Source organism: Aethina tumida, chromosome 1 (assembly GCF_024364675.1).
Source record: "Aethina tumida isolate Nest 87 chromosome 1, icAetTumi1.1, whole genome shotgun sequence".
Lineage (NCBI taxonomy): Eukaryota > Metazoa > Arthropoda > Insecta > Coleoptera > Nitidulidae > Aethina > Aethina tumida.
In genome coordinates, this window is record NC_065435.1 from 2419543 (window position 1) to 2447323 (window position 27781).

Sequence of the window (27781 nt, forward strand, 5' to 3'; positions counted from 1 at the left end):
TTTTTCTGTTTTAATTACTTTTCTTTATGCATACACCTTATTCATGATTGTTTTACTGTCAATTCATTGTTTTAAAATACTCATTAATGATTTATTAATTTATTATTGTTATTTTATTAGATTTCCATTTTGTAAAGAATATTTTAGTATCTAATTTGTAGTTTTAATATTTTTATTCACGTTTCATTGTCTAATTTGTTTAAGATAAAATGTTATGTGTTATCTCATTCATTTGTTATCTATGTGAACCAATTATAATAGATAACCGTTATTACAAGATTACTCACTGCAAGGAATATTATCATTTTTTATAGTGACAATTTTGACCACAAAGGAAATTGTTCTTTATGTTCGCTGATAATTTACATGTTTATTTTATTTTTGTGCAATTTAATAACTCTTATCTAAACATAAATTTATTTTTCTATTAGACTAAATATTATCTTATCTAATTTATCATTTTGTTCTTACACTAATTTATAATAATATTAGTTTGAGGAAAAAGAAATTGGCGTCAAAAGAAGAATGTGTAAATCGATTTCTCACCAATAGGGACCACAACTTCTATGAGAAGAAGTTGACCCTAATCTGACAATCCTAAACATGTTGAATAAAGTCTTGAAATCCACGTAAAAATAATAGATGGCTCTTTTTCCAACCTAATAAAATATTTTTAGGAACAATTGACCACAATTCACAAGTTTGGCATCAACTAATTGGCATTTAAATATAATAAAGGTGTAAATTTTCTTTCTTTCACCAGTAAATTATTACTGCTGTAAATAACTCTGCCACGGTTAAGTATTCAATCAATTTTGTTGATGTACTTCAAGATTTTATGTTTCGTGGTGTTGTATGCATTTTTAACATTCGCATTTATTTGTATGTGCATCTTATTCAGGCTTGTTTTACTGCCCAGTTATTGTTTCACGTTTTTCTATTAATAACTATTATCAAATTATTGCACATTTTATTAGGTTTGAATGTTAATCATTGTCAACTTTGTTTGTCTCAAATATTGGTAGTAGTGCAGTAATATTTACAATATTCTCTTTTAGTAAGTGCGCAACATGATGCAACTTACATAAACATAGTTATCATTTATATTTGTAATATTACAATTTATTTTTAGATGGACGACGAAAGTTATGGGTATTTATTAAAAAAAAATCGTTTGATTTCTTTTTTGTTTTACCTGTAGCCAAGGTGTGAAATAATAGCGAATAAAATCGGTTACTTTAACGTCAAAATAAACATCGTTTGTTTCTGGAAGTATGTAATTCGTTATGACATTTCAAAACGGAGCCATAAACATGGTTTAAGTACCCATTTTGTTGGTCCGCCGTGACGTATTATTGAAAGTACCGTGTATAATTAGGTAACGAAGCGAATTCGCTTATTAATTTACGAGTAAACGTACAAATTTTATAACTTGCTAATCACGAACTTTATGCATAAACTAAGTCATAAATGGCTCTAAATTGTTCGGCGCTTTAATTGTTAAATGGGGCCGAACTTTTTCATGATAAGTTATGTGAGTTGATAAAAATATAATTAAACTTTTATTTTATATGTCTTTTTAAAAGTATCAATAATAGCTGCAAAGATAATAGGAGTAGTTAGTCATGTGTGGAATTTTGGACATATTAATTAATATTAATTCATTATTAGTAGTAAAAAACTACTATATTCTTCTTCTATAAAATGTCACATATATTTCTCTGAATTGATCAGGAGATAATATAGAAATAACTATTGTATTAAGATTTTTGTATTATTAAAATATTAAATATTGTATTTTTAAACGAATTAATTTAAAATAATCAGCATTTAGATAATTTTTACAAACATTTTAAAAATATTTTTATAATATGTTAATCATCATAAAAATGTATAATATAAAATTAGATTAAACATTATATATTATTTTATTAATTACATACTACTTTTTATTAAATTATTATTGATAAATAATTGTTAATGTGTATAAAATCATATTGTAATTAACACAATTTTTATTGTTTCTCTATTTAATTTATTTATTTCAATATTATTTGCTACAATTTTTAATAATTATTATTTATTTTTATACGAAATTTTTCGAATTACTTCTTAGAAATAGGCTAAATTTAATATTTTTATATTATATTATTATAATTTTAAATATAATAATTGTTATCCAATTCAGATAGTTTGTTATAAATAAATTTAAATAAAATAATAATATTAAACTATAAAATTTGACATATTTTTGAAGGATTAATTTAAAATAATTGATAAGAAAAAAATTAAATACTAAATTATTTAAATTAAATTTAAATTTCCATTAAATTTGTAAAAATCTTATTGAAATAATATAATACATATTACAATATTAAATTTAAAATTTTAAAGGATGAGTTATAAATATTTAGCATATAGATTGTTTCACAAATATTTGAAGTAATATTATAATTATAATAAAATATGTATATTATATAATAAATATTTAATATATAATATTAGATAGATAATTTTTTTAATTTTAGAAAAATAATTTAAACAATTTTGTATAAGAATAATAAAAAAATAATATTGTAAATTTTTTGTAAATAAATTTAAATGTTTTTTATCCTGTTAATTTTATATTATTACACAAGTTTTCTAAATTACATCCTATAAAAATAATACATTGATACTACGTATTACAATTTTAGTTAATATAGTTATTATAATCATATTTAAGCAGTTTTTTATAAATGAAATAAATTTTTTTAAAAAATATATTATAAAAACATTTTTTAACTAAATAATTATATTTCTGTAGTAGTTTTAGTACTTATTTTATTTAATTTCTATTATTAATACACAAACACTCAAAGTCAAATTAAAAACAATCAACTTTTTATTTAATATTTCTTGACATTTTTTGTAAATCTATTATTATTAAACAATAAAAAATATGTGGGCATTTTTAAAATCTTTTATAACTGTAATAATACACATTGACAAGTTAAGCTTTTATTAACAGACTTTAATTATCTTTGAACCTTATAAAGATGAAATCTTAATAATTTCAAGGTTGTCTGATGTGTTATATTTATGATATTTTCCGCATTTTAGTGTAAAGTCTCTATATTTAAAAAAATGAAATTAAGTTAAGCTTCTAATTATTATTAGATTCTCTATATTTTTAAAAGTAGAATGTACATTTTTTATAGTAATTTGTGTTTTTGTTTTGGGTACTTTAGACAGATTTTTAAACAATAATATTTTTTATAATTGTAGCAATACCCGTTAGCTAATTAGACTTTCATTATGTGTCAGACTTTGATTACACCTCTGAACTCCAGATTCATTGAAATGCTTACCATTTGTACGCAGTGTGTTGTGTTAGTCATATTTATAATATTTCTCACCTTTTCCTGCAATATCTTTTGCGGCAAACAAGTTTGGACTAATGAGATAAAGTAATTTTCTAATTATTAATACATTTTATTGTTTTAAAAGAAGGTATTGCTTATTCAAAATAATATTTTCTTTTGGTTATTATCAGAGAATAAAAGTAGTCAAGTATGGATATTTTAGACAGATTTTTAAACAACAATATTTTTTATAATTGTAAACTTTGATTTACACCTCTGAACCTCAGAATCATTGAAATGCTTTCTACAATTTGAACGTAATATCTTGTGTAATGTAATGTAATGTAACATACAGGTCAAAAATGTCATTTCTAAAATATTTCCCATCATTTCCTGCAATACATTTTGTGGTAAATAAATTGGGAACAATGGGATAAAGTAATCTCCTAATTAATATTAAATTTTAATCGTTAATTGAGTTTTCATAATCAATAAAGTAGCCATAAAATCACAGTCACTGAAAATCAAGATAGTTCCACACAACACAGACAAAAAAAACATTAAAAATCTAATAAATCATAAAATGCATCCTTCCCTGACAGACATATTTTTTGTCCCACGGAAAGATTACCGATATGTTAATGAGGTACCATCCCCCCGTTTGAAATAATTAAATAGCAATAATGGTTTTGTTTCGCCGCAACTAAAACTATTGCATTGATTCCCACAGTAATTTAGTTTTAAATTAAATTAACATTAAAAACGTTGCCCTGGAAAAAACACATTAGGGGGGGTGGCGATTCAGATAAGGATTCGCCGCGTCTAATGATGGACACGGTTTAATTTTATTAAAACGGCGTGCCACATTATCGGTTACGTATCAGGTGTTTCGGGCTACCCTTATGTATGTACGAGTTCACCCCTGTGGGTATTAGTTTTGTTGCAATGACGGTGCATCCCGTACGTAAATCGGGGAACGACCACTTCCACATGTTCGACGAGTACCGTTCGATTTTCGGCGTTCCTGAACATTGGAGTGGCGTGTTTAACTTGTAGCTTCAATAATAAAGGTGGTACCAGCAGTTAAATCGAAATAAAATAATGGATACACACACACACACACACACAGAGGGATTATATTAAGGTGGTTGTAATAGATGGAGGAAATGGTCCAGAAACGAAACCAGAAAAATGATCAAGGGGCTGTGATATTTATTACTATATTTAGTTACATGCCATTAATGGCGTATAATTACATAAACAAAAAAATAGTCACGTCTGACTACGAGAAGAGCAGTTAGTAATGTGCGTGTAGCCATAATTGAAAGCTTAGCACAGGGTACGGACAGAGGTTGTTGCCCTACTGGGGATATAATGTGTTCCCACCTGATGCGTTATTTGATGTTCTGTTCACAACACTCTATCTAGGATAATCTGCAGCCCGTCAATAAAATTTCAGTTCAAGAACATGTACGTGACGCTATCTAAACTAAACAGAAGGCTCGTTTCATTATTACTATTATTATTATTATTATATTTTCGACTTCGAGTTAAAAAGGTAGTTTGTGGTGGGGTCACTTTACAATTTCTTTCAAAAACATTAGCAAAGCAAAATTAACTTGGTTTTATAGTCTGCTAATAAACTGCAGTGTAGTCGGCAATGACTAATTTAAAATTAAGTTTCTAATTATCATTAAATTTTCTAAGGTTATAAAAGTTTAGTGCTTTTTCATATTAATATGTGCTACTGTATATTATAAGACAATAAAATTGTTATATGTGTGCATTTTAAACACATTTTTAGACAGTATTGTTTATTATAACCGTAATAATGCCCTTTAAACAATTAGACTTCCTCCTATTATTTTCTTGAACCCTTCAGTTTCTTTCAGTTTCAGCTGGTTAGAACTTGTTGAATTATTTTATCTTTGTTATACTTACCGCCTTTTACTCTAAAACATAGAATTACATTTTAATTAATATTATATTTTTATATTCCAAACAAGTTTAGAATAAATAATGAGATAAAGTTCAACTTTTACTATCAAATTTTGACTAATATACAGTCCAGTACTTCTGTCCAACTTCGATAGTAAAAGTGTCCAAAAAGTACTTGAATAATTTTAAATTATTCCAATAAAATCAAAAAACTAATGTGAAAATATAATAAATTAATAAAAACATGCCTTTTTACTAATTAAATAAAAAATATATTGTAAAATCCCCTTTAAAAATTAAAATAACACCCACCAAATATCATAATAATAATTGAATGTATTATATATTATATATTTTAAAGGTTTCAAAATGTTATTTTTGATAAGTAGTGTACTTTAGCAGTATCTTTTGTAATATCTAATTTAAATAATACTTACATGATAAAATTATTTTCACAAATGAGGTCAGATGATCTATGTTTTTAAAATGATCACCACATAACATGTCTAATACTATCAAACAATTAAAATTGTTATGGGTGGATATTTTAAACAAATATTTTAACAATATTTTTTTATAACTATAATAATGATCATTATTAGCAAATTACACTTTTAATATGAGACTTTAATTAATGTCTCTGAACCTTAGAGAGTCTGAAATGTTTATAATTTCAAGGTTGTCTATTGTGTCAGTCATATTTGTGATATTTTCCGTCTTTTCGTTGCTTCTAAATTTTCTGTGTTTTCCAAAAGTGAGATGTCGGTTTTTCATAATAATATGATCGTCTGGTTATCATCAAACAAAGAAAATTTGTAAAATTCTTTGAATTTTTAAAAATAGAGGAAGAATTTTTGTACTTTGTACTTATCACTAATCATGTATGGCACAAATATTTTTTACAACTGTAGTAATACCCGTTAGCTAATTAGACTTTTAGTCTAATCATACTTTGATTGCACCTCAGAATCCCAGAATCATTGAAATGCTTACAGTTTGAACCTAATATGTTGTTTTAGTCATATTTATAATATTTCTCACCTTTTCCCTATATTTTTTGTGGCGAACAAATTTGGAATACTACGACAAAGTAACCTTCTAATTAGTTTAAATTTTGTATTTTTAAATGAGGCCTGGCTATTACTTGTTCGTAAAAATATGTGCTTAGAAGTTTAGTATCAGGCTTTGACTTATACCTCTGAAACTCAGAATCATTGAAATTTTTACGGTTTGAATGTAATATATTGTATTAGTTATATTTATAATATTTCCCACCTTTTCCCAATATCTTTTGTGCAAAACAAATTTGGAATAATACGACAAAGTTAATTATTATTTAAGCTAATTAGTTTCAATTTTTTGTGTTTTTAAAAGAGGGCTGGTCATTGCTTGTTCGTACTAATATGTGCTGAGATGTTTAGTATGAGATTTTGACTAATATACGTGCTTAGATGTTTAGTATCAGTGAGATGCCTACAACATGAACGTAAAGTGTAGAAAGACTGAAATGTGATCATGATCAGGCATCAAGCAGGAAAATGCGTTTGTCGTCGAAAATTGCAAAGACAGAGTGTTTAGCCAATGGTATTGTTAATAACCGCGGACAATGCCAATTTTAATGGAATGAATAATTGAACCTGTTGGCGAATTTGCGAAATCACGATTTTAAGAGCGGCCCCGACGAAGGAAGGCGGTTTAATAGTCTTACGTGTTGTGTGGGTATTTTATGTCACTGTTAATACTCTTATTCATTCAAACAAAAAATCAATTTCACGGTCGTCGTAGATATACCTGTTTCCAGTAACAATTATTGGTCAGTGTCTGCAAACGGCGAAGATCATTCACCCAGTAAAGTTGAAAATACAGTTTATTACCTGCCCTGAAATTGAGAGGGTAATGAGTCATCTATAAAAGAACAAACATGTTTGCAGACTTAAAGTAGACACCAAGCCGAACAAATGGATTCAAGGACAGCGACCTAACGCCTGCATCTACCTAACAAAACGTTGCAATTAAGTAAAACCGACCAAATCAGAATTTCGTCAACGGCGACCGCAATGTTTGGTTCCGTTGGGCGCCGTTCGGGTGGCGGGTTTCCTCGTGGAAATCTGAAATCTGCTTCTAGGAAAAGGCGAGAAGTGACGGGGGCTACACGTAACCTGTGGACTGTACTCATTTATTCAATTACCCTCTATTCTGTTTAACATGCATAACTACAAAACGAAACACATAATATTAATTAGCAAATTCTGATACAAAACATCTAAGCACATGTTATTACGGACAAGCAATAGCTAGACCTCTAAGTAATAGCCAACCCTCTTTTAAAAAGACAGAAAACTTAAACTAATTAGAGGATTACTTTGTCGTATAGTTCTAAATTTGTTTGTCACAAAAGATATTGGGGAAATGTAGGAAATATTATAAATATGACTAATACAACATATTACGTTCAAACTATAAGTAGTTCAATTTTTCTGAAATTCAGAGATGTTAGTCAAAATCTGATACTGAACTAAACATCTAAGCACATGTTATTACGGACAAGCAATAGCTAAACCTCTAAGTAATAGCCAACCCTCTTTTAAAAAGACAGAAAATTTAAACTAATTAGAGGATTACTTTGTCGTATAGTTCTAAATTTGTTTACCACAAAAGATATTTCGGAAATGTAGGTAATATTATAAATATGACTAATACAACATATTACGTTCAAACTATAAGCAGTTCAATTATTCTGGAATTCTCAGATGTTAGTCAAAATATGATACTAAACATCTAAGCATATGTTATTACGGACAAGCAATAGCTAAACTTCTAAGCAATAGCCAACCCTCTTTTAAAAAGACAGAAAACTTAACTAATTAGAGGGTTACTTTGTCGTATAGTTCTAAATTTGTTTGCCACAAAAGATATTGGGAAAATGTGGGAAATATAAATATGGCTAATACAACATATTACGTTCAAACTATAATCAGTTCAATTATTCTGGAATTCAGAGATATTAGTCAAAATCTGATACTAAACATCTAAGCACATGTTATTGGGGACAAGCAATAGCTAGACCTCTAAGTATTAGCCAACCCTCTTTTAAAAAGACAGAAAACTTAACTAATTAGAGGATTACTTTGTCGTATAGTTCTAAATTTGTTTGCCACAAAAGATATTGGGGAAATGTGGGAAACATTATAAATATGACTAATACAACATATTACGTTCAAACTATAAGTAGTTAAATTTTTCTGAAATTCAGAGATATTAGTCAAAATCTGATACTGAACTAAACATCTAAGCACATGTTATTACGGACAAGCAATAGCTAAACCTCTAAGTAATAGCCAACCCTCTTTTAAAAAGACAGAAAATTTAAACTACTTAGAGGATTACTTTGTCGTATAGTTCTAAATTTGTTTGCCACAAAAGATATTGGGGAAATGTAGGAAATATTATAAACATGACTAATACAACATATTACGTTCAAACTATAATCAGTTCAATTATTCTGGAATTCAGAGATATTAGTCAAAATCTGATACTAAGCATCTAAGCACATGTTATTGGGGACAAGCAATAGCTAGACCTCTAAGTAATAGCCAACCCTCTTTTAAAAAGACAGAAAACTTAACTAATTAGAGGATTACTTTGTCGTATAGTTCTAAATTTGTTTGCCACAAAAGATATTGGGGAAATGTGGAAAATATTATAAATATGACTAATACAACATATTACGTTCAAACTATAAGCAGTTCAATTATTCTGGAATTCTCAGATGTTAGTCAAAATATGATACTAAACATCTAAGCATATGTTATTACGGACAAGCAATAGCTAAACTTCTAAGCAATAGCCAACCCTCTTTTAAAAAGACAGAAAACTTAACTAATTAGAGGGTTACTTTGTCGTATAGTTCTAAATTTGTTTGCCACAAAAGATATTGGGAAAATGTGGGAAATATAAATATGGCTAATACAACATATTACGTTCAAACTATAATCAGTTCAATTATTCTGGAATTCAGAGATATTAGTCAAAATCTGATACTAAACATCTAAGCACATGTTATTGGGGACAAGCAATAGCTAGACCTCTAAGTATTAGCCAACCCTCTTTTAAAAAGACAGAAAACTTAACTAATTAGAGGATTACTTTGTCGTATAGTTCTAAATTTGTTTGCCACAAAAGATATTGGGGAAATGTGGGAAACATTATAAATATGACTAATACAACATATTACGTTCAAACTATAAGTAGTTAAATTTTTCTGAAATTCAGAGATATTAGTCAAAATCTGATACTGAACTAAACATCTAAGCACATGTTATTACGGACAAGCAATAGCTAAACCTCTAAGTAATAGCCAACCCTCTTTTAAAAAGACAGAAAATTTAAACTACTTAGAGGATTACTTTGTCGTATAGTTCTAAATTTGTTTGCCACAAAAGATATTGGGGAAATGTAGGAAATATTATAAACATGACTAATACAACATATTACGTTCAAACTATAATCAGTTCAATTATTCTGGAATTCAGAGATATTAGTCAAAATCTGATACTAAGCATCTAAGCACATGTTATTGGGGACAAGCAATAGCTAGACCTCTAAGTAATAGCCAACCCTCTTTTAAAAAGACAGAAAACTTAACTAATTAGAGGATTACTTTGTCGTATAGTTCTAAATTTGTTTGCCACAAAAGATATTGGGGAAATGTGGAAAATATTATAAATATGACTAATACAACATATTACGTTCAAACTATAAGCAGTTCAATTATTCTGGAATTCTCAGATGTTAGTCAAAATATGATACTAAACATCTAAGCATATGTTATTACGGACAAGCAATAGCTAAACTTCTAAGCAATAGCCAACCCTCTTTTAAAAAGACAGAAAACTTAACTAATTAGAGGGTTACTTTGTCGTATAGTTCTAAATTTGTTTGCCACAAAAGATATTGGGAAAATGTGGGAAATATAAATATGGCTAATACAACATATTACGTTCAAACTATAATCAGTTCAATTATTCTGGAATTCAGAGATATTAGTCAAAATCTGATACTAAACATCTAAGCACATGTTATTGGGGACAAGCAATAGCTAGACCTCTAAGTATTAGCCAACCCTCTTTTAAAAAGACAGAAAACTTAACTAATTAGAGGATTACTTTGTCGTATAGTTCTAAATTTGTTTGCCACAAAAGATATTGGGGAAATGTGGGAAACATTATAAATATGACTAATACAACATATTACGTTCAAACTATAAGTAGTTAAATTTTTCTGAAATTCAGAGATATTAGTCAAAATCTGATACTGAACTAAACATCTAAGCACATGTTATTACGGACAAGCAATAGCTAAACCTCTAAGTAATAGCCAACCCTCTTTTAAAAAGACAGAAAATTTAAACTACTTAGAGGATTACTTTGTCGTATAGTTCTAAATTTGTTTGCCACAAAAGATATTGGGGAAATGTAGGAAATATTATAAACATGACTAATACAACATATTACGTTCAAACTATAATCAGTTCAATTATTCTGGAATTCAGAGATATTAGTCAAAATCTGATACTAAGCATCTAAGCACATGTTATTGGGGACAAGCAATAGCTAGACCTCTAAGTAATAGCCAACCCTCTTTTAAAAAGACAGAAAACTTAACTAATTAGAGGATTACTTTGTCGTATAGTTCTAAATTTGTTTGCCACAAAAGATATTGGGGAAATGTGGAAAATATTATAAATATGACTAATACAACATATTACGTTCAAACTATAAGCAGTTCAATTATTCTGGAATTCTCAGATGTTAGTCAAAATATGATACTAAACATCTAAGCATATGTTATTACGGACAAGCAATAGCTAAACTTCTAAGCAATAGCCAACCCTCTTTTAAAAAGACAGAAAACTTAACTAATTAGAGGGTTACTTTGTCGTATAGTTCTAAATTTGTTTGCCACAAAAGATATTGGGAAAATGTGGGAAATATAAATATGGCTAATACAACATATTACGTTCAAACTATAATCAGTTCAATTATTCTGGAATTCAGAGATATTAGTCAAAATCTGATACTAAACATCTAAGCACATGTTATTGGGGACAAGCAATAGCTAGACCTCTAAGTATTAGCCAACCCTCTTTTAAAAAGACAGAAAACTTAACTAATTAGAGGATTACTTTGTCGTATAGTTCTAAATTTGTTTGCCACAAAAGATATTGGGGAAATGTGGGAAACATTATAAATATGACTAATACAACATATTACGTTCAAACTATAAGTAGTTAAATTTTTCTGAAATTCAGAGATATTAGTCAAAATCTGATACTGAACTAAACATCTAAGCACATGTTATTACGGACAAGCAATAGCTAAACCTCTAAGTAATAGCCAACCCTCTTTTAAAAAGACAGAAAATTTAAACTACTTAGAGGATTACTTTGTCGTATAGTTCTAAATTTGTTTGCCACAAAAGATATTGGGGAAATGTAGGAAATATTATAAACATGACTAATACAACATATTACGTTCAAACTATAATCAGTTCAATTATTCTGGAATTCAGAGATATTAGTCAAAATCTGATACTAAGCATCTAAGCACATGTTATTGGGGACAAGCAATAGCTAGACCTCTAAGTAATAGCCAACCCTCTTTTAAAAAGACAGAAAACTTAACTAATTAGAGGATTACTTTGTCGTATAGTTCTAAATTTGTTTGCCACAAAAGATATTGGGGAAATGTGGAAAATATTATAAATATGACTAATACAACATATTACGTTCAAACTATAAGCAGTTCAATTATTCTGGAATTCTCAGATGTTAGTCAAAATATGATACTAAACATCTAAGCATATGTTATTACGGACAAGCAATAGCTAAACTTCTAAGCAATAGCCAACCCTCTTTTAAAAAGACAGAAAACTTAACTAATTAGAGGGTTACTTTGTCGTATAGTTCTAAATTTGTTTGCCACAAAAGATATTGGGAAAATGTGGGAAATATAAATATGGCTAATACAACATATTACGTTCAAACTATAATCAGTTCAATTATTCTGGAATTCAGAGATATTAGTCAAAATCTGATACTAAACATCTAAGTACATGTTATTGGGGACAAGCAATAGCTAGACCTCTAAGTATTAGCCAACCCTCTTTTAAAAAGACAGAAAACTTAACTAATTAGAGGATTACTTTGTCGTATAGTTCTAAATTTGTTTGCCACAAAAGATATTGGGGAAATGTGGGAAACATTATAAATATGACTAATACAACATATTACGTTCAAACTATAAGTAGTTAAATTTTTCTGAAATTCAGAGATATTAGTCAAAATCTGATACTGAACTAAACATCTAAGCACATGTTATTACGGACAAGCAATAGCTAAACCTCTAAGTAATAGCCAACCCTCTTTTAAAAAGACAGAAAATTTAAACTACTTAGAGGATTACTTTGTCGTATAGTTCTAAATTTGTTTGCCACAAAAGATATTGGGGAAATGTAGGAAATATTATAAACATGACTAATACAACATATTACGTTCAAACTATAATCAGTTCAATTATTCTGGAATTCAGAGATATTAGTCAAAATCTGATACTAAGCATCTAAGCACATGTTATTGGGGACAAGCAATAGCTAGACCTCTAAGTAATAGCCAACCCTCTTTTAAAAAGTCAGAAAACTTAACTAATTAGAGGATTACTTTGTCGTAAAGTTCTAAATTTGTTTGCCACAAAAGATATTGGGAAAATGTGGGAAATATTATAAATATGACTAATACAACATATTACGTTCAAACTATAATCAGTTCAATTATTCTAGAATTCAGAGATATCAGTCAAAATCTGATACTAAACATCTAAGCACATGTTATTGGGGACAAGTAATAGCTAGACCTCTAAGCAATAGCCAACCCTCTTTTAAAAAGACAGAAAACTTAACTAATTAGAGGATTACTTTGTCGTATAGTTCTAAATTTGTTTGCCACAAAAGATATTGGGAAAATGTGAGAAATATTATAAATATGGCTAATACAACATATTACGTTCAAACTATAATCAGTTCAATTATTCTGGAATTCAGAGATATCAGTCAAAATCTGATACTGAACTAAACATCTAAGCACATGTTATTGGGGACAAGCAATAGCTAGACCTCTAAGTAATAGCCAACCCTCTTTTAAAAAGACAGAAAACTTAACTAATTAGAGGATTACTTTGTCGTATAGTTCTAAATTTGTTTGCCACAAAAGATATTGGGGAAATGTGGAAAATATTATAAACATGACTAATACAACATATTACGTTCAAACTATAATCAGTTCAATTATTCTGGAATTCAGAGATATCAGTCAAAATCTGATACTAAACATCTAAGCACATGTTATTGGGGACAAACAATAGCCAACCCTCTTTTAAAAAGAGAGAAAACTTAAACTAATTTGAGGATTATTTTGTCGTATAGTTCTAAATTTGTTTGCCTCAAAAGATATTGGGAAAAGGTGGAAAATATTATAAATAGGACAACATATTACGTTCAAACTCTAAATATTTCATGATTCTGGGGTTCCGAAATACTCAGAAAATTTAAACTGATTACTTTATCATATTATAAATATAACATATTACGTTCATATGTAAATATTACAATGATTCTGGGATTCAGAGATTAGAATGAAAGTCTAGTATTAATCGTCATACTTGTTATTTCTATTATTACAATTATAAAAACTATTATTATTTAAAAGTCTGTCTAAAATACCTACACATGACTACTTTTATTGTCTCATAATAACCAGAAGCAAATATTATTATGAACAAGCAACATCCCCTATTTAAAACAGGTTCAATCATTCATTTCATTAAAGTTAGCATTGTCCGCAGTTATTAACAATACCATCGGCTAAACACTCTGCTGTCTGTGCAATTATGCGACGACAACAGCGTTTTCTTGACGCGATCATGTCGCAACAAGTATCTGCCTACAACAATCACGTGGTGGTGACCCTCGAAGGTTTTGTAACACACTTGAGACGTTATTAAAGGACCCCGGAACAATCTCGGCCACTTAAAACGACTGGTAATTCGAGTCAGCTCCGAACAGAAGGGTTAAAGATGAGCGAAACAAAAACATATTGGACTTTGGTCTTGTTTGCCTTTGTGGTTTCAATCAATTAACGATTTTCAGCCCTCTCGCAAAGACAATTAAATCACCATCGTCATATTCATCAGTCAAGTGATGAAATTTACCGAATAAATCAAATCGGAACGATCAAATTTGCTGCACCAAACAACGTGATGGAGCCGCAGCGACGCCTCGGCCAGATGTGTATTTGGGTTGAATGAGTTACCTATGTGTGTTTATGGTGTTTTAAATTCGCAAAAGTTATAGGTGTAACACGAATCACCATCGGTTTTCTTATTATGCCTCTAACAGTAGTTTTTTTATGTTAATTTCGGTTATGGCTCAAGACGAGTAGTTTCTGTTAATTATACTTTTTAATTAACTCCTCGAGGATATTACTTAGGCTGTTAATTAATGATGGGCTTACCGATTGCCAATTTGACGCCACTTTTATATTCAAAATCGTACATGCAACAACAAACGTCAATGTTTATTGTGGATAAAAAAATGAGGATAAACAATTTGTAGATGTAGATTCGGAATGAATGAGGATTCTGTACATCATTTTCAATGATCGTGTTATCGACAATAAACGGAAACACCTCAGAAAAACGAAAACATGAGATTATCGAATGGAAATAAACAAATTGGCGTCAAATATTTGTCATATTTACAGGGGGGAGCGATATCGAAATTACAATCTGTAGTTCATCACCTGCGTCTGTTTTTTCCATCAAATTTTCATTAATAATTAATGTGTGTATTATTCCTGAATTATTTAAAAAAAATGGGAAAACCAAAAGAAAGGACCTAAAAATTACTTCAAATTTACTACACATAAAATATACATAATAAATATATTAAAAACAAAAATAGGATAACCTGCACTAAAAACAATTTTTTGTATTTTATTTTTTAAAGTAATTAAATAAAATAAACTATTTTATGAACATATATTTTAAAAATATTATATAATAAATTAATATATTTTTCTAAATATTTAGTTTATTTTAATATACATAAAACGATAATGATTAATATTATCTAAAAAATATATGAAATAATTTGAATTACAATAATAATATTACTAATTGTTAGTCTGATAAATTTGTACAAATATTAATATAAGTTTTTCATAATTTAAAATTGTTAATTGAATGAGTTCTAATTTCAAGGAGGAGATATAAAAAGAGAAAAAGATCAATGAATGTAGAAAAAAATGGAAAAACAAAAAAAGGAAAGTATCTAAAAATTATTTCAAATTTTCTACACATAAAATATACATAATAAATACGCTAATTACTTTAATAATGAACAAAATTGTTTATTGGTATATAAAATTTGTAAACAATTTTTATAATTCAAATTAATTTATTTTTTTAATCTTATATTAAAAAAAATATATGTATTAATATATATGAATTTTAAGTGATTAAATAAAATAAACTATATCATGAAAATGTATTTTAAAAATATTATATAGTAAAAAATTTCAAAATATTTTTATAATAATTATTTTATATATAAAATAGTTTGAATCACAATAATAATATTGCTAATTATTAGTCTAATAGATATGTATAAAATATCAATATAAATAAAAGAATTAATTAAAATTATTAATTAAATATGTTTATTATGACATCATTCTTCTAATAAATTTTGAAATTATTTGAAATATTTAATTGATATTTTTATTTATCAATTGATCAGTTTTAATTTAAATTACATTATCAATTAAATGTAAAAGTATTTTATTTTATGATCAAATTAAAACTCTATAATTACTAAACTATAATCAACTTATCTAAATTAGATGTCCTAATTTTACTAATAAAGATAAAGTTTTTTACAATTTAAACCATTATTTGATTATTAATTTAATTAATACTATGTAAATATATTTATTTATATTAATTTTTTAAAGTAATTAAAATATATTTTATATTATTTTAAGACTAAAAATATATTGAAAAATTGTAATTTTAATTATATATAATTTTTTTTATAAGTATTTTAAATACATTATTACATATTTAGATAAATTCTCCCTTTTATAATAAATATTTAAACAGATTGTTTAAACAATTAAGATTAATACCATGTAAAATATTTTGACTATTAGTCATCATGTCTGAATAACAATAATAATTAATATTGATGATTTTAGTCTGTTGTATAAAAATTATAATTAATTTATTAATATAATTAGTTAATAGTTGAAAATCTGTTAATTGAACAGAACTGACGTCTCTATTTTTTAGATGTATTAAAATACTTAAAATTTGAACATAAATTAAGGTTTTAGTCATATTGTAACATTTCCCTATTTTTCCTGTAAAATCTTCGAGATAATAAAAGAAATGAGTGTGGGTGTGATTTTTAAACAATAATATATTTTATAACACTTTTACTGAAATGTGATTTGATATTTATCTTTTGTGTTAGTCATATTTACTCACTTAAAAATAGATTTCTAATTAATATTAAATTGCCTGTGTTTTTAAGAGAAGACTGGAATAAATAATTGGACAAAAATAAGGTTTTTAATTAATATTTTTGTTTATAAAAAAAATTGATGTTTGTTATGGCGGTCAATAAAAAGTAGTTATGCACGTTAAACACAATGGAGTAACTGAGTAACTTAATACAGTAGTAAAATATTATCAATTTGAATAATAATAAATTTAGTTTTTTAGATTGAATAATAAAAAGTATTTTACTTCTCTTTATTTACATCAATTTTATTTATATTTTTGAATATACGTAATGATATAGATAGTCTGATAAATATGTATCAAATATTAAATTTTTCGTTTCTTTATTAGTAATGTATTTAGTAATTTTTTAAAAAGATCTAAAATCTATTAATTGAAGGAGTTTTAATTTTAAGGAGGATAAAAGTTTTTTTTGAAAGACAGAAATAATAAAAACAAAAAGAACGTGATTTACGATAATTTGGAGAAAAATTCATTTTATAATATTAAAAAACAACAATATACATATATAAATATTTAATATTGATTTGAGATTGACTGATGACAAAAAAATATTTTAAAAATATTTACATAAGTTTATTTACCTTTTCTAAAACCATATAATGATATTAGTGAACCAGATAATTATATTTTATCTATATTCATATAATTATTATTATAATTATTTACTTTTTCACAGTGATAATAATAATTTAATATTATATTAATTAATATATGATATTATGGCAAATTTTAAAATGGCTTAAAATTTATTAATTGAAGAGAAGTTTTAATTTCAGTTAAAATAAATAAATTTAAGAAAATGTTTATCTTTTCTAATAAATGTGTATTTATTTGATAATAATAATATATGGTATATGGCAAATTTTAAAATAACTTAAAATTCATTAATTGAAGAGAAGTTTTAATTTCAGTGAAGACAAAAGACTTTATCAAACAAGTGCAAATAAGTTTTTAATAAAAAAAAATATTTATCTTTCCTGAATCTATATAACGTCATTGTCATTTTTTTCTGATAATTGATATGTTCTTTTTTTAAAAATAATAATAATAATTTGATAAATTTTGAAATAGGTTAAAATTCATTAATTGAAGAAATTTTAATTTCCCAAAAAATATATCAATCAATTTGTAGGAAAATTTATTTTATAATATAATATATAAAGTCCTAAATAAATTCTATTATAGAAAACAATATAAACATATATAAATATATATTACTATTGTCCATAAAAATTCAAACATTATATTAACTTTAGGTTAGTTAAAAGAAATTAAAAAAAATATGTTTATATTTTCTGAATCCATATACTGATATTGATTATTTTCAGTCTAATAAAGGTGTATAAAATATTGAATTTTTCTTTAATTAATATTTAAAATTTTAAAATGGCTTAAAATTCATTAATTGAAGTTTTAATTTCAGTGAACACAAAAGACTTTATCAAACAAGTGCCGACAGGTTTTTAATAAAAAAATATTTATCTTTTCTGAATCTATATAATAATATTTACATTTTTTTTATGATAACAGATATTTTCTTTAAAAAAAAAAAATATATAAATATTAATTTAAATATAAATGGCAAATTTTAAATGTAAATATAAATATGGTAAATTTTGAAATGGATTAAAATTCATTAATTGAAGATTTTTTTTTATTTCACAGAAGAATTTATCAGTCAATTTGTAGGAAAATTTATTTTATAATATAATTTATTTTAATGTCTTGGAAATTCTATTATAAAAAATAAAATATACATATATAAATATATATTATTATAGTCCAGAAGAATTTGAGAAATTATATTAATTTTAGGTTAAAAGAAATTAAGAAAAATATATTTATATTTTCGGAATCCATATACTGATATTGATTATTTTCTAATAAAGGTGTATAATAATAATAACATATTAAATTTTAAAATGGTTTAAAATTCATTAATTGGAAAAAAAAGTTTTAATTTCAATGAAGACAATAAATAATAAAAAAGTATTTATCTTTTTTGAATCTATGGAAATGGGTTAAAATTCATTAATTGTAAAAATTTTAATGTCACAGAAGAATATATCAATCAATTTGTAGGAAAATTTATTTTATAATATAAGTTATTTAAAACTAAATATTAATTAATTAAAAAGAATTAAAAAAAAAATACTGATATTGAGTATTTTCAGTCTAAAAATAGTACAATATAAAATGGTTTGAAACCTGTTATCGGAGGGTAGTTTAATAATTTATCAATTTATTATTTAAAAAAATGGATTGAGAAAGATAAATAATTATAATAGTTAATTAATGTGAAGAAAATTTGTCGAAACCCGCAACGTCAAGCAAAAAATCAATAAAACCCGCACGCCAAAACGTCAATCCCGTAAAATCGGTGCGTAATCTCCAAAACGCAAATAAACAAATTGAATCGCAACAATGTAACAACAAAGCCACAGCACCAATAAATATTTGGCCAATATTTAAGTGCGTGTGATTTTAGTGGACCCGCCTATCGATTGTTTATTGGCTAGGTTGTAAGAAAATTCATTTGGTCCTTATGGACGGTCGTAGTAAATAATCAATTCCTTTGTTAGTGCGTGCGGGTGACGAGGTGTAGGGTAGGGGAGCCCAGAGACATCTTTACTCGAGCTCAGTCGCTCAGTCGCTCAGTCGCCAGTTTGGAAGCCGCTCAGTCTGACGACGGCACAGTGTTCGGCACGACGAGTGAGGCGCACGACGCGTGAGCACCGCGTTCCTCTAAACTACTAGTAGAGAAAGAACCTTTTTTTTTTATCCCCCCGTTGTTTCGCCGTTGTGTGTCAGTTTGTGTACATCGTCCGGCTTGAGAAATCACGTACGATAATCGACTGTTTTTGGTTGTTATTTAGTGCTGCGGTTTTGATTGCATTTAATTTTGATATTCGATCGGTTTGCGATGGCAGTGCCGTTTAATATGCCCGAAGATCACAACGAAGTGGATGTGATTGTCAACCAGCTTCAGTCTTTGTTGACGCAACTTCAAGCTTCTGTCAGAGAGTCGCAGCGTAGTACCAGAACGAGGAATCCGCCAGGATCGACCCGTCACAGAGGTAAGTCGTACGGTCATACTGATGGTTGAGTGCTCTTCGAAAGGACGTACGCGCCAAAAAATCATTTTATGGACAATAACAATAACGGAGACCATAAAGTGACGTGCCTTCGCAGAAACGTTCAATTCTGTCCGGCGTATTGCAATTGCAATTTCCTTGCGAGTTATGAAAATGCGTTGCTTATACAAGTAGTCAAACTTGTCTTGTGAATGCATTCTAGAGGTAAATAGATTGTGTAACTTATTAGTAATAAGCCTTTTACGATTGTCCTTGTAAAACCGAACGTGAAAACAACTGCAATATGCGACAGCATTAATTCCCCTGCATGCACATAAAAATATATTTATTTTAACATCCAACCATCCATCCATCCATCCATCCATCCATTGGTGGTGTGGTGGGTGCGATGGGAGCACTGCGTCCACCCCCCGCATTATCCGAGTACCCTAGCAAAACGGCGTGTGTTCCAGTGCGTTTCGCGTCCGGAACCCGGGACAGAGATCCGGAGCGGCAGGAGGAGACGGACGGCGACGGTCGGCCGTCGCACGAACACCTCGCCGACCTGATGGTGTGCAGGCACGACGTCCCCAGCGCGTCCACCCAACTGACGGCGTCGCCGATCAGGAGGAGGACGACCAGATTTCAGACCGATTGCGACGAAACGAAAATCAACATCACAACGATCGTCGACACCGGCTCGCAGCAGGACTGGGCCCAGATCGGCATCACGCTACGCAACATCGCCGACGACATCAATCCGGTGACGTTCCGCGAAGTAAGTCACCACACACATAATTATTAGTAGTAGTAGTACTCCAGTGCGTTACATCAACCCTCGCCCGTATACTCTTTTTTGTTTGTTAATGGGGACGAGGAATGATCTGATCCAGTGGCCTTTTGGGTCCGCCAGTCACGGGGGCTTTGTTTCCAACCTACATACCGTATACATAACGTTCCGTGCACACCCCGTGCTTGATTTTATGCTCGACTTTATGGAGATTTCGCTACGTTTCGTAATGAATAAGGCTTTAACTGCTTATCAAGGTATTAGGGCTATTATATTTGCTATAAAGTTGAATTTATTCTTTGGGGGTGGGATGAATTAATGCAAGGGTTTATAACACTTATAAATTTTGCAGGATGACGTTTTTTATGTGTTTGTTTCTTTAAGATGCCCTATTTTAAGAGGAGCGGCTTTTATTGTTATGAATATTATTCTTGTGCTGTGTACGGCTCTAAAAAGGCACTTAATAAATACTGCAAACATTTCGGGCTGTCACAGTCATTATTTTTCTTCGTTCTTTAGGAAAATGCATTAATTTGACTTATTATTATCATGAATAAAAAAGTACAATTTAATATTATTGAAAAACATATTTTTAATTATAGTTTATTAATTAATTTGGCAATTTTATTTCTGAAACTATTAAATTTACAAGATAAAATTATCATAATAGTTTATTTTTTTATTTTAAGAATTACTTTGGAATTTATTATTAAATAAAATAAATAAAATTTATTTATTTTATAATTTTATAAAGTTCCAATTTATATCAAAATTATTTATTTAAATTGAAGCACTAAATTTTGTTCTTATTTTATAATTTATTTTATATTTTTCTAATTTTTCAATTTATATATCAAAATATATAATATATTTTTTTTTTGCCATTTTAATAAAATTTATTAACTTTTCTAGTTGCCTAAATTCTTTGTCTTATTTTATAATTTATTTTAGATTTTTCTGAATCTCCAATTTATATAAAAATTATTTATTTATATTGAAGCACTAAATTTGCCAAATTAATAAATTTTATTCACTTTTTTAGTTACTTAAATTTCTAAATTCTTTGTCCTATTTTATAATTTATTTTAGATTTTTCTAAATTTCCAATTTATTTCAAATTTATTTATTTAAATTTCTAAATTTTTTATGTTATTTAGTAATTTATTTAAATATTTTAATTTTTATCAAAATTATTTATTCATTTAAAGCTCAAAATTTGCCAAATTAATAAGATTTAGAGTTGGTCAAATTTCTAAATTCTTTGTTCTTGTAATTTACTTATTGTTTTATTTTTCTAAGTTTCCAATTTATTTAAAATTTATTTATTTAAATTGAATCATCAAATTTGACAAATTAAAATAAGCTATTAACTTTTTAAGTTACTTAAATTTCTATATTTTTAATGTTATTTAATGTAATTTATATAGATTTCTCTAATTTTTCAATTTTTATCAAAATTATTTATTTAAAGCTCCAACTCTGTCAAATTTATTAACTTTTTGAGTTGCTTAAATTTCCAATTTATTTATTTAAATTCAATCACCAAATTTGTCAAATTAATATTATTTATTAAGTTTTTAAGTTATTTAAATTTCTAAATTTAATCATTTAATAATTTATTTAGATTTCTCAAAATTTTTAATTTTTATCAAAATTATCTATTTTTAATTTCCAAATCTGCCAAATTAATAAGATTTGTTGACTTTTTGGGTTGCTTAAATTTCTAAATCCTTTGTTTTATTTTATAATTTATCTTAGATTTTTCTAAAAATTTAAAATAAATTAACTTTTTAGAGTTGCTGAAATTTCTAAATTTTTATAAATTACCTTACTTTTTTAAATTTCCTACTTAAATTTAAATTAATCTCTAAATTAATGTTCTTATTTTATAATTAATAAACTAATTTTATTCATTTATTTATAATTTTCTATATTTTCGATTTATGTTATAATTATTTATTTAAATTAGAGCACTAAATTTGCCAAATTAATAAAACTATTTTTTTATTTTAATTTTTTTGCCTTAATTTCAAAATTAAATAATAATAATAAAAAAAATCTAAAGCCTGTTTCCATGGATTTTTTTAGAATAATAAAATTCATAAATTTATTATTTAAAACGTTAAAATTTCTATTTTTTTTTTTTTTTTCAAAATAATTATTTTATTTAATACTAAATAATAATAAAATTAATAAATATTAATTTAAATTAATATTTGAAAATAAATTTGTGTTTATATCTTGTGTGTCTAAATTTCTAATTTTTGTCTCCATTATTTAAAAAAGTTGGCTTCTAAAATTTAAAATATCTCTTTTAGAAATTGTGTAATTTTGTGTAAACTTTTCTTATTGTTGTTTTAAATTTTTGACTATTTAAAACTCTTAATCAAACTAGTGAAATAAAATCTTTTAATCATATTAATTAAATTTATTGGATTTACTTCATAATTTATATATTATATTTATTTTAAAGTATTTAAAAATATATACTTTTTTATTTATAAATATGTTTAAACCCTTGTTTGATTAATATTATTAAAGTATCTTTCTTATTTATTGTTTCTAATTGGTTTCATTTATAAAATTGTTAAGCTGAGCATAATTCAAAGTACTTTTATTTGCCCATAGTATATTTATATGGTATTGTAAATATTTCTCAGATTACAACAATCTAAATTTGTCACATCTTCCGATATCCGTAAAAGGAAACAACAAATACGATAACGGACAAACACGCTCCAACACAATTAACATCACATTACAATGTATTTTTATAACTAATTAATTTGAAACATTGTAAACGCCTTAATTAGGCAATTAATATATAAATATATAAATATATAAAAAAATACACATTCATTAACAGGTTGTTATTAACAGGTTAAATTCGGCGTAGCGCAACGAACGTGTGCTAATCGTTTTTTTATCCCGCTTTATTTTCGGACGCAAAACTCATCGGGAAGTACCGAGGGTCCGCTATTCTCGTCGTCGTCTTCGTTTTCGATGCATCGCAAGCGCCTCGACCCGTTCGCATTTAAAAAATTCATGAACTCGCAGCTTTCACAAGACAGAGACGAAGGGGTTGCCGTAACGCAGCGGAGTGAATCACCATAAAAGGGGTTGCGATTGTAATGGACGTGTGTTTTTTTCTTGTGCCTGTTGCAGGTGGTTCTGTTCCCCACGACGAAGCGGGGCCTGCTCTCGAAACTACCTGACGCGTTGACTTGCACCATTTGGACCGCGATGCTGGGCTGTGTGGGCTGGCACTTGTTTCGGAGTCGGTAACTGACTGGGAAGCGTTCTCTCTTTTGCAATTTTTTTACATCACCCAAAGGATTAACAAAAGTGATTTGAAGGATTTCTTTTTATATAAATATATATAAAAAAAGTACATTAGAATTATAAGTAAATCATGTTAAAGGTTTAAGTGTATATGATGTGGGAGTTACGTAAGTAAACTAACGTGTGTGCGACTGATCTCGATCATCAATGATTGTTTTCTTATTTTGTTTCTGTGGGCGAACAATTAATTGGCAATTTTATAGTATATATTGATCTCAGTTGTTAGTTTATTTAAGTAGCTTCGGATTTTAAGTTCTCCCCCTCCTCTCTATCTCTTTGTCTCTCGTTTAAACTATATAATCAAACAATAGCCTATGAATGTATTAGGGTTACGAGCTGTATGTATAGGAACACTTTCGACCATTTTGTGTACTTTATACTCCAAAGAATTTTTTTAAAAAAAAATGAATCTAATAAACAAAGCATTGATCTCATATGTACGGCGGTGTTTTCTGGCACTCGAAGTACTCTCAGGAATTTTTAGTATGTTTAGATGTACTACGTTATGGTTTCGATAATAATTGGTAGTTTATTTTGTAAATGAATTTGTACATATACATTGTGGTTGGATTCAGTTTAGCCAAAGATAAGAGTCGTGCCAAAAGGCTAGCCAAAGGTGTGTGCAGGTTGTAGTACCAATCCTTGGTTACTCGCGCTACCATGAGTCTGACAAATTATAATTTGTGTTTGTTTTTTTTATATTATTTTTTTTTGTTTGTAAGTTTTGCGGGCAGCTCACATGAAGCAAGTATATATTAGCCCTGAAAGTTTTCCGATGATCTCCGTAGTTAGAGTAGTGGTGCGGCCGAAGAAACGCGTTTGATACACTACACAGTGGTTCCATGAACAAGTCCTGTAATTTGTAAATTTGTACATAGCCAAAAATTACCATTTATTGTTTTTTTATACAAGTTTTAAATATATTTTTTGTGAAAGTTGCTTCTTTTTTATTGTCTAAACCGCCCCTTTCGCACAACTCGGCTTGGAAAAAGCTCGGGAAGGAAGTAGTTGAAGTGGTGCATTCAGTTAGGAGGTGGACCACTGTGCTGTGTGGTGAAAAGCTGATTAGCCCGCACCTGAGACAATGTATTATTGTAAATATTCGCTATTGCTCCTCTTGTGTTTGTTTGTTTCATTCCTGTTGTCGTTTCCTTCCGGATTGAGTCGATGCTGGGAGAGTGTGGTACCTCGTTATGCAACCCAAACGACGTCGGCCGGGCGGAGGCTTGATCAAAATTTTGCTAGTAAATTCACGTTAACGGCTACACCTCCTGGCCAACGCCCTCTGTCGCAACGAAGTAACTTGACTTTGTCTCCTCACAATACGAAAAGACCTTTTTCATCATTTGGCTCGCTCCCCAATACATGCATTATATACATAGCTTTTAAAAATATTTTATATACAATACATACATACATAGGTTTTATATGAATGCTGATATTTTATTGAATTTAACGTAATTTTAAACTATAGTATAAGTTAATTAGACCTTAAGAAGCTGAGTTGTAGATGGCTCTTCAAAGCGTTTCTGTGATTGCCAAAGAGGCAGAAAAAAGTATGTAAATGTGCTTCTAATCCTAATAGAACAACGACATCACGTTTTGCTTTCCTAAACGAAAAATCAAATAAATCATTTAGATTAATTCAGAAAAACGGTTGATGTTGTTCTACTATTTGGAAGTATTGAAGTTGCCTTTACATCAGCTCCTGTTTCCATTGATCTCCGTTTGCCAGAATGTTTTTTTTTTTTGTTTATTTTTTTTTTAGTTGATTATTTCCTAGTCAGCATAGTCTTCGTTTTGTTTTAGATGTGACTAGGTTATTATTATTATTTGGTAAATTTTATGTCATAGTGTGTTATTGTTTCATTATTTTATAACCAATGCCATATGTTTAATCATGTTCATTTATATATTTTTTTGTACATTACCCGTCTTGGACCAAGCCCACTACTGAGGCCTGTGATAACAATGTCCTCGGATGTGACCAAAATACAAACCATTGCTTAACAGAAAAAAAAGGATAACGTGATAGTGTTGTAATAACTAAATCAGGTTGTTCTTGAAGCACGGCACTAGCAAGAAAGTCGTGGATTAATATTATATTTTAGTTTGTATGACGGTATACCTAAAGTCTGCAATATTTCCTGCAAATTATTTTAATTTGCACGTTAAATATTTTTTTAATCTTACAACTCTCAGACAGATGGTATATTTTTTTATTATTATATTCAATATATACTGCCATAATCTTGTACAATAGTAGAGATAGTTGTTAAATATATCTTATATGTCATAACGGACTGTTTAAACATATTTTTCTTATTAATAAAGGGTCATAAGAAATCCAACATTTTCATTTTATTCATCCCCAAAAAAGGACATACAAGAAATCATCAACAACATCTCCACTATTCATACACGAACATCTACTACCACTACGGTCTTTCATATGTAACTTCCCAAGTTTAATTACTGAAACTCGAACTAATTAATGTAAGTAAACTAAACGAAATTTTTTTAACTAATAAAGGGTCATAAGAAATCCAACGTTTTCATTTTATTAACCCCCAAAGGACACAAAAGAAATCTTCTAGTGCTACATTTTTTAAGTTTTCCAAGTCTAATTGCTGAAAATCTAACTAATAATTGAATGAAAAACTTTCGCTTGAACCACACCACCACACCTTTTCGTTGATATTACAGTTACGGTCCTGTGTAAGGAAACAAAGATGTGCATATTGATCGAGTGATATAAATTGCAAGTGCGCACCATGTAGAGTCATCGATGCGTTTCAAAGCCAGAATCGGACTGACGTTGAGATAAAACGCAACAGGATGCTGGATCGCCGTAATGCATCAACGAGATTTTATTTTTGGACCGCTTAATTTCGCATTACTTGCATTAATGATGCGAAGAATGATGAGAGAACAAAGGTAGGTAATAGGTCTTCAAGGAATTTTTAAAACAAGAAATCAATTTTCATTGTTTGTATTTTTATTAGCTACATTCTTTATTTATAAATTATTTACTACAACAGTATATTGTTTAGTAATACAGTTCTTCGGCATTAAAGCTCAACACATCCAGATTTTGGTTAGATATTATAGGGCACAAATCTTGATAAAATTTTAATTACCAGATTTAAGACATGTTACAAAAAGATGACAAAGAAAAGTGGAATTTGTATACACTGTTCCAAGAAATGATTATGATTATTGTTAATATTTTCTGAAAACGAAAAATGTAATACACAGCATTAAGGTTCCCATTAATTATCACCACCAGGTCGATATGTGCTGTTAAAGAAATGTCTCTCCACACCATAATTGATCCCTATAGTACTAGTTTGGTTAGGATAAATTGGTACCACTAGCCTCAAATAATTAAGAGAAAATCTACTATTACCTCCTCCTCCATTACACAATACAATAACTCGAACTTTTTGGTGTCTGGTTTGAAAATAGTCAAACATCTAAAACATAGTAAAAAACTGTCTCTCGAATCTCTTGAAGAAAGTCACTCAGAAAATTCTGGGATATGTGACATAGGAGCTATGGAAGAAGGAATTTCCAGGTTCATGAACTGAAAATCTGTACTTCTTCGTCCTTCCTTCATTTCCCCAGATGAATGAGGGGCCCACTCTCTGTTCT

The 27781-nt window shown here is 28.0% G+C and overlaps 1 protein-coding gene across 1 annotated transcript; it reads left to right on the forward strand.

Annotated features, from left to right (window-relative positions):
* The first annotated feature begins 19599 nt into the window (after positions 1-19599).
* LOC109600879 (uncharacterized) lies at positions 19600-26478 on the forward strand. The gene is made up of 3 exons (XM_020017055.2): positions 19600-19998; positions 20469-20773; positions 23951-26478. The coding sequence occupies exons 1-3, from the start codon at positions 19845-19847 to the stop codon at positions 24068-24070; spliced, it is 579 nt and encodes a 192-aa protein (XP_019872614.1). The 5' UTR covers positions 19600-19844; the 3' UTR covers positions 24071-26478.
* Positions 26479-27781: the final 1303 nt, after the last annotated feature.

Bases quoted from the DNA above. Each gene is read 5' to 3' on its own strand.
- LOC109600879 (XM_020017055.2), top strand. From the start codon at position 19,845: ATGGCAGTGCCGTTTAATATGCCCGAAGATCACAACGAAGTGGATGTG. The intron at 19,999-20,468 runs GTAAGTCGTACG...CGTGTGTTCCAG, and splicing joins AGGATCGACCCGTCACAGAG to TGCGTTTCGCGTCCGGAACC. The intron at 20,774-23,950 runs GTAAGTCACCAC...TGCCTGTTGCAG, and splicing joins ATCCGGTGACGTTCCGCGAA to GTGGTTCTGTTCCCCACGAC.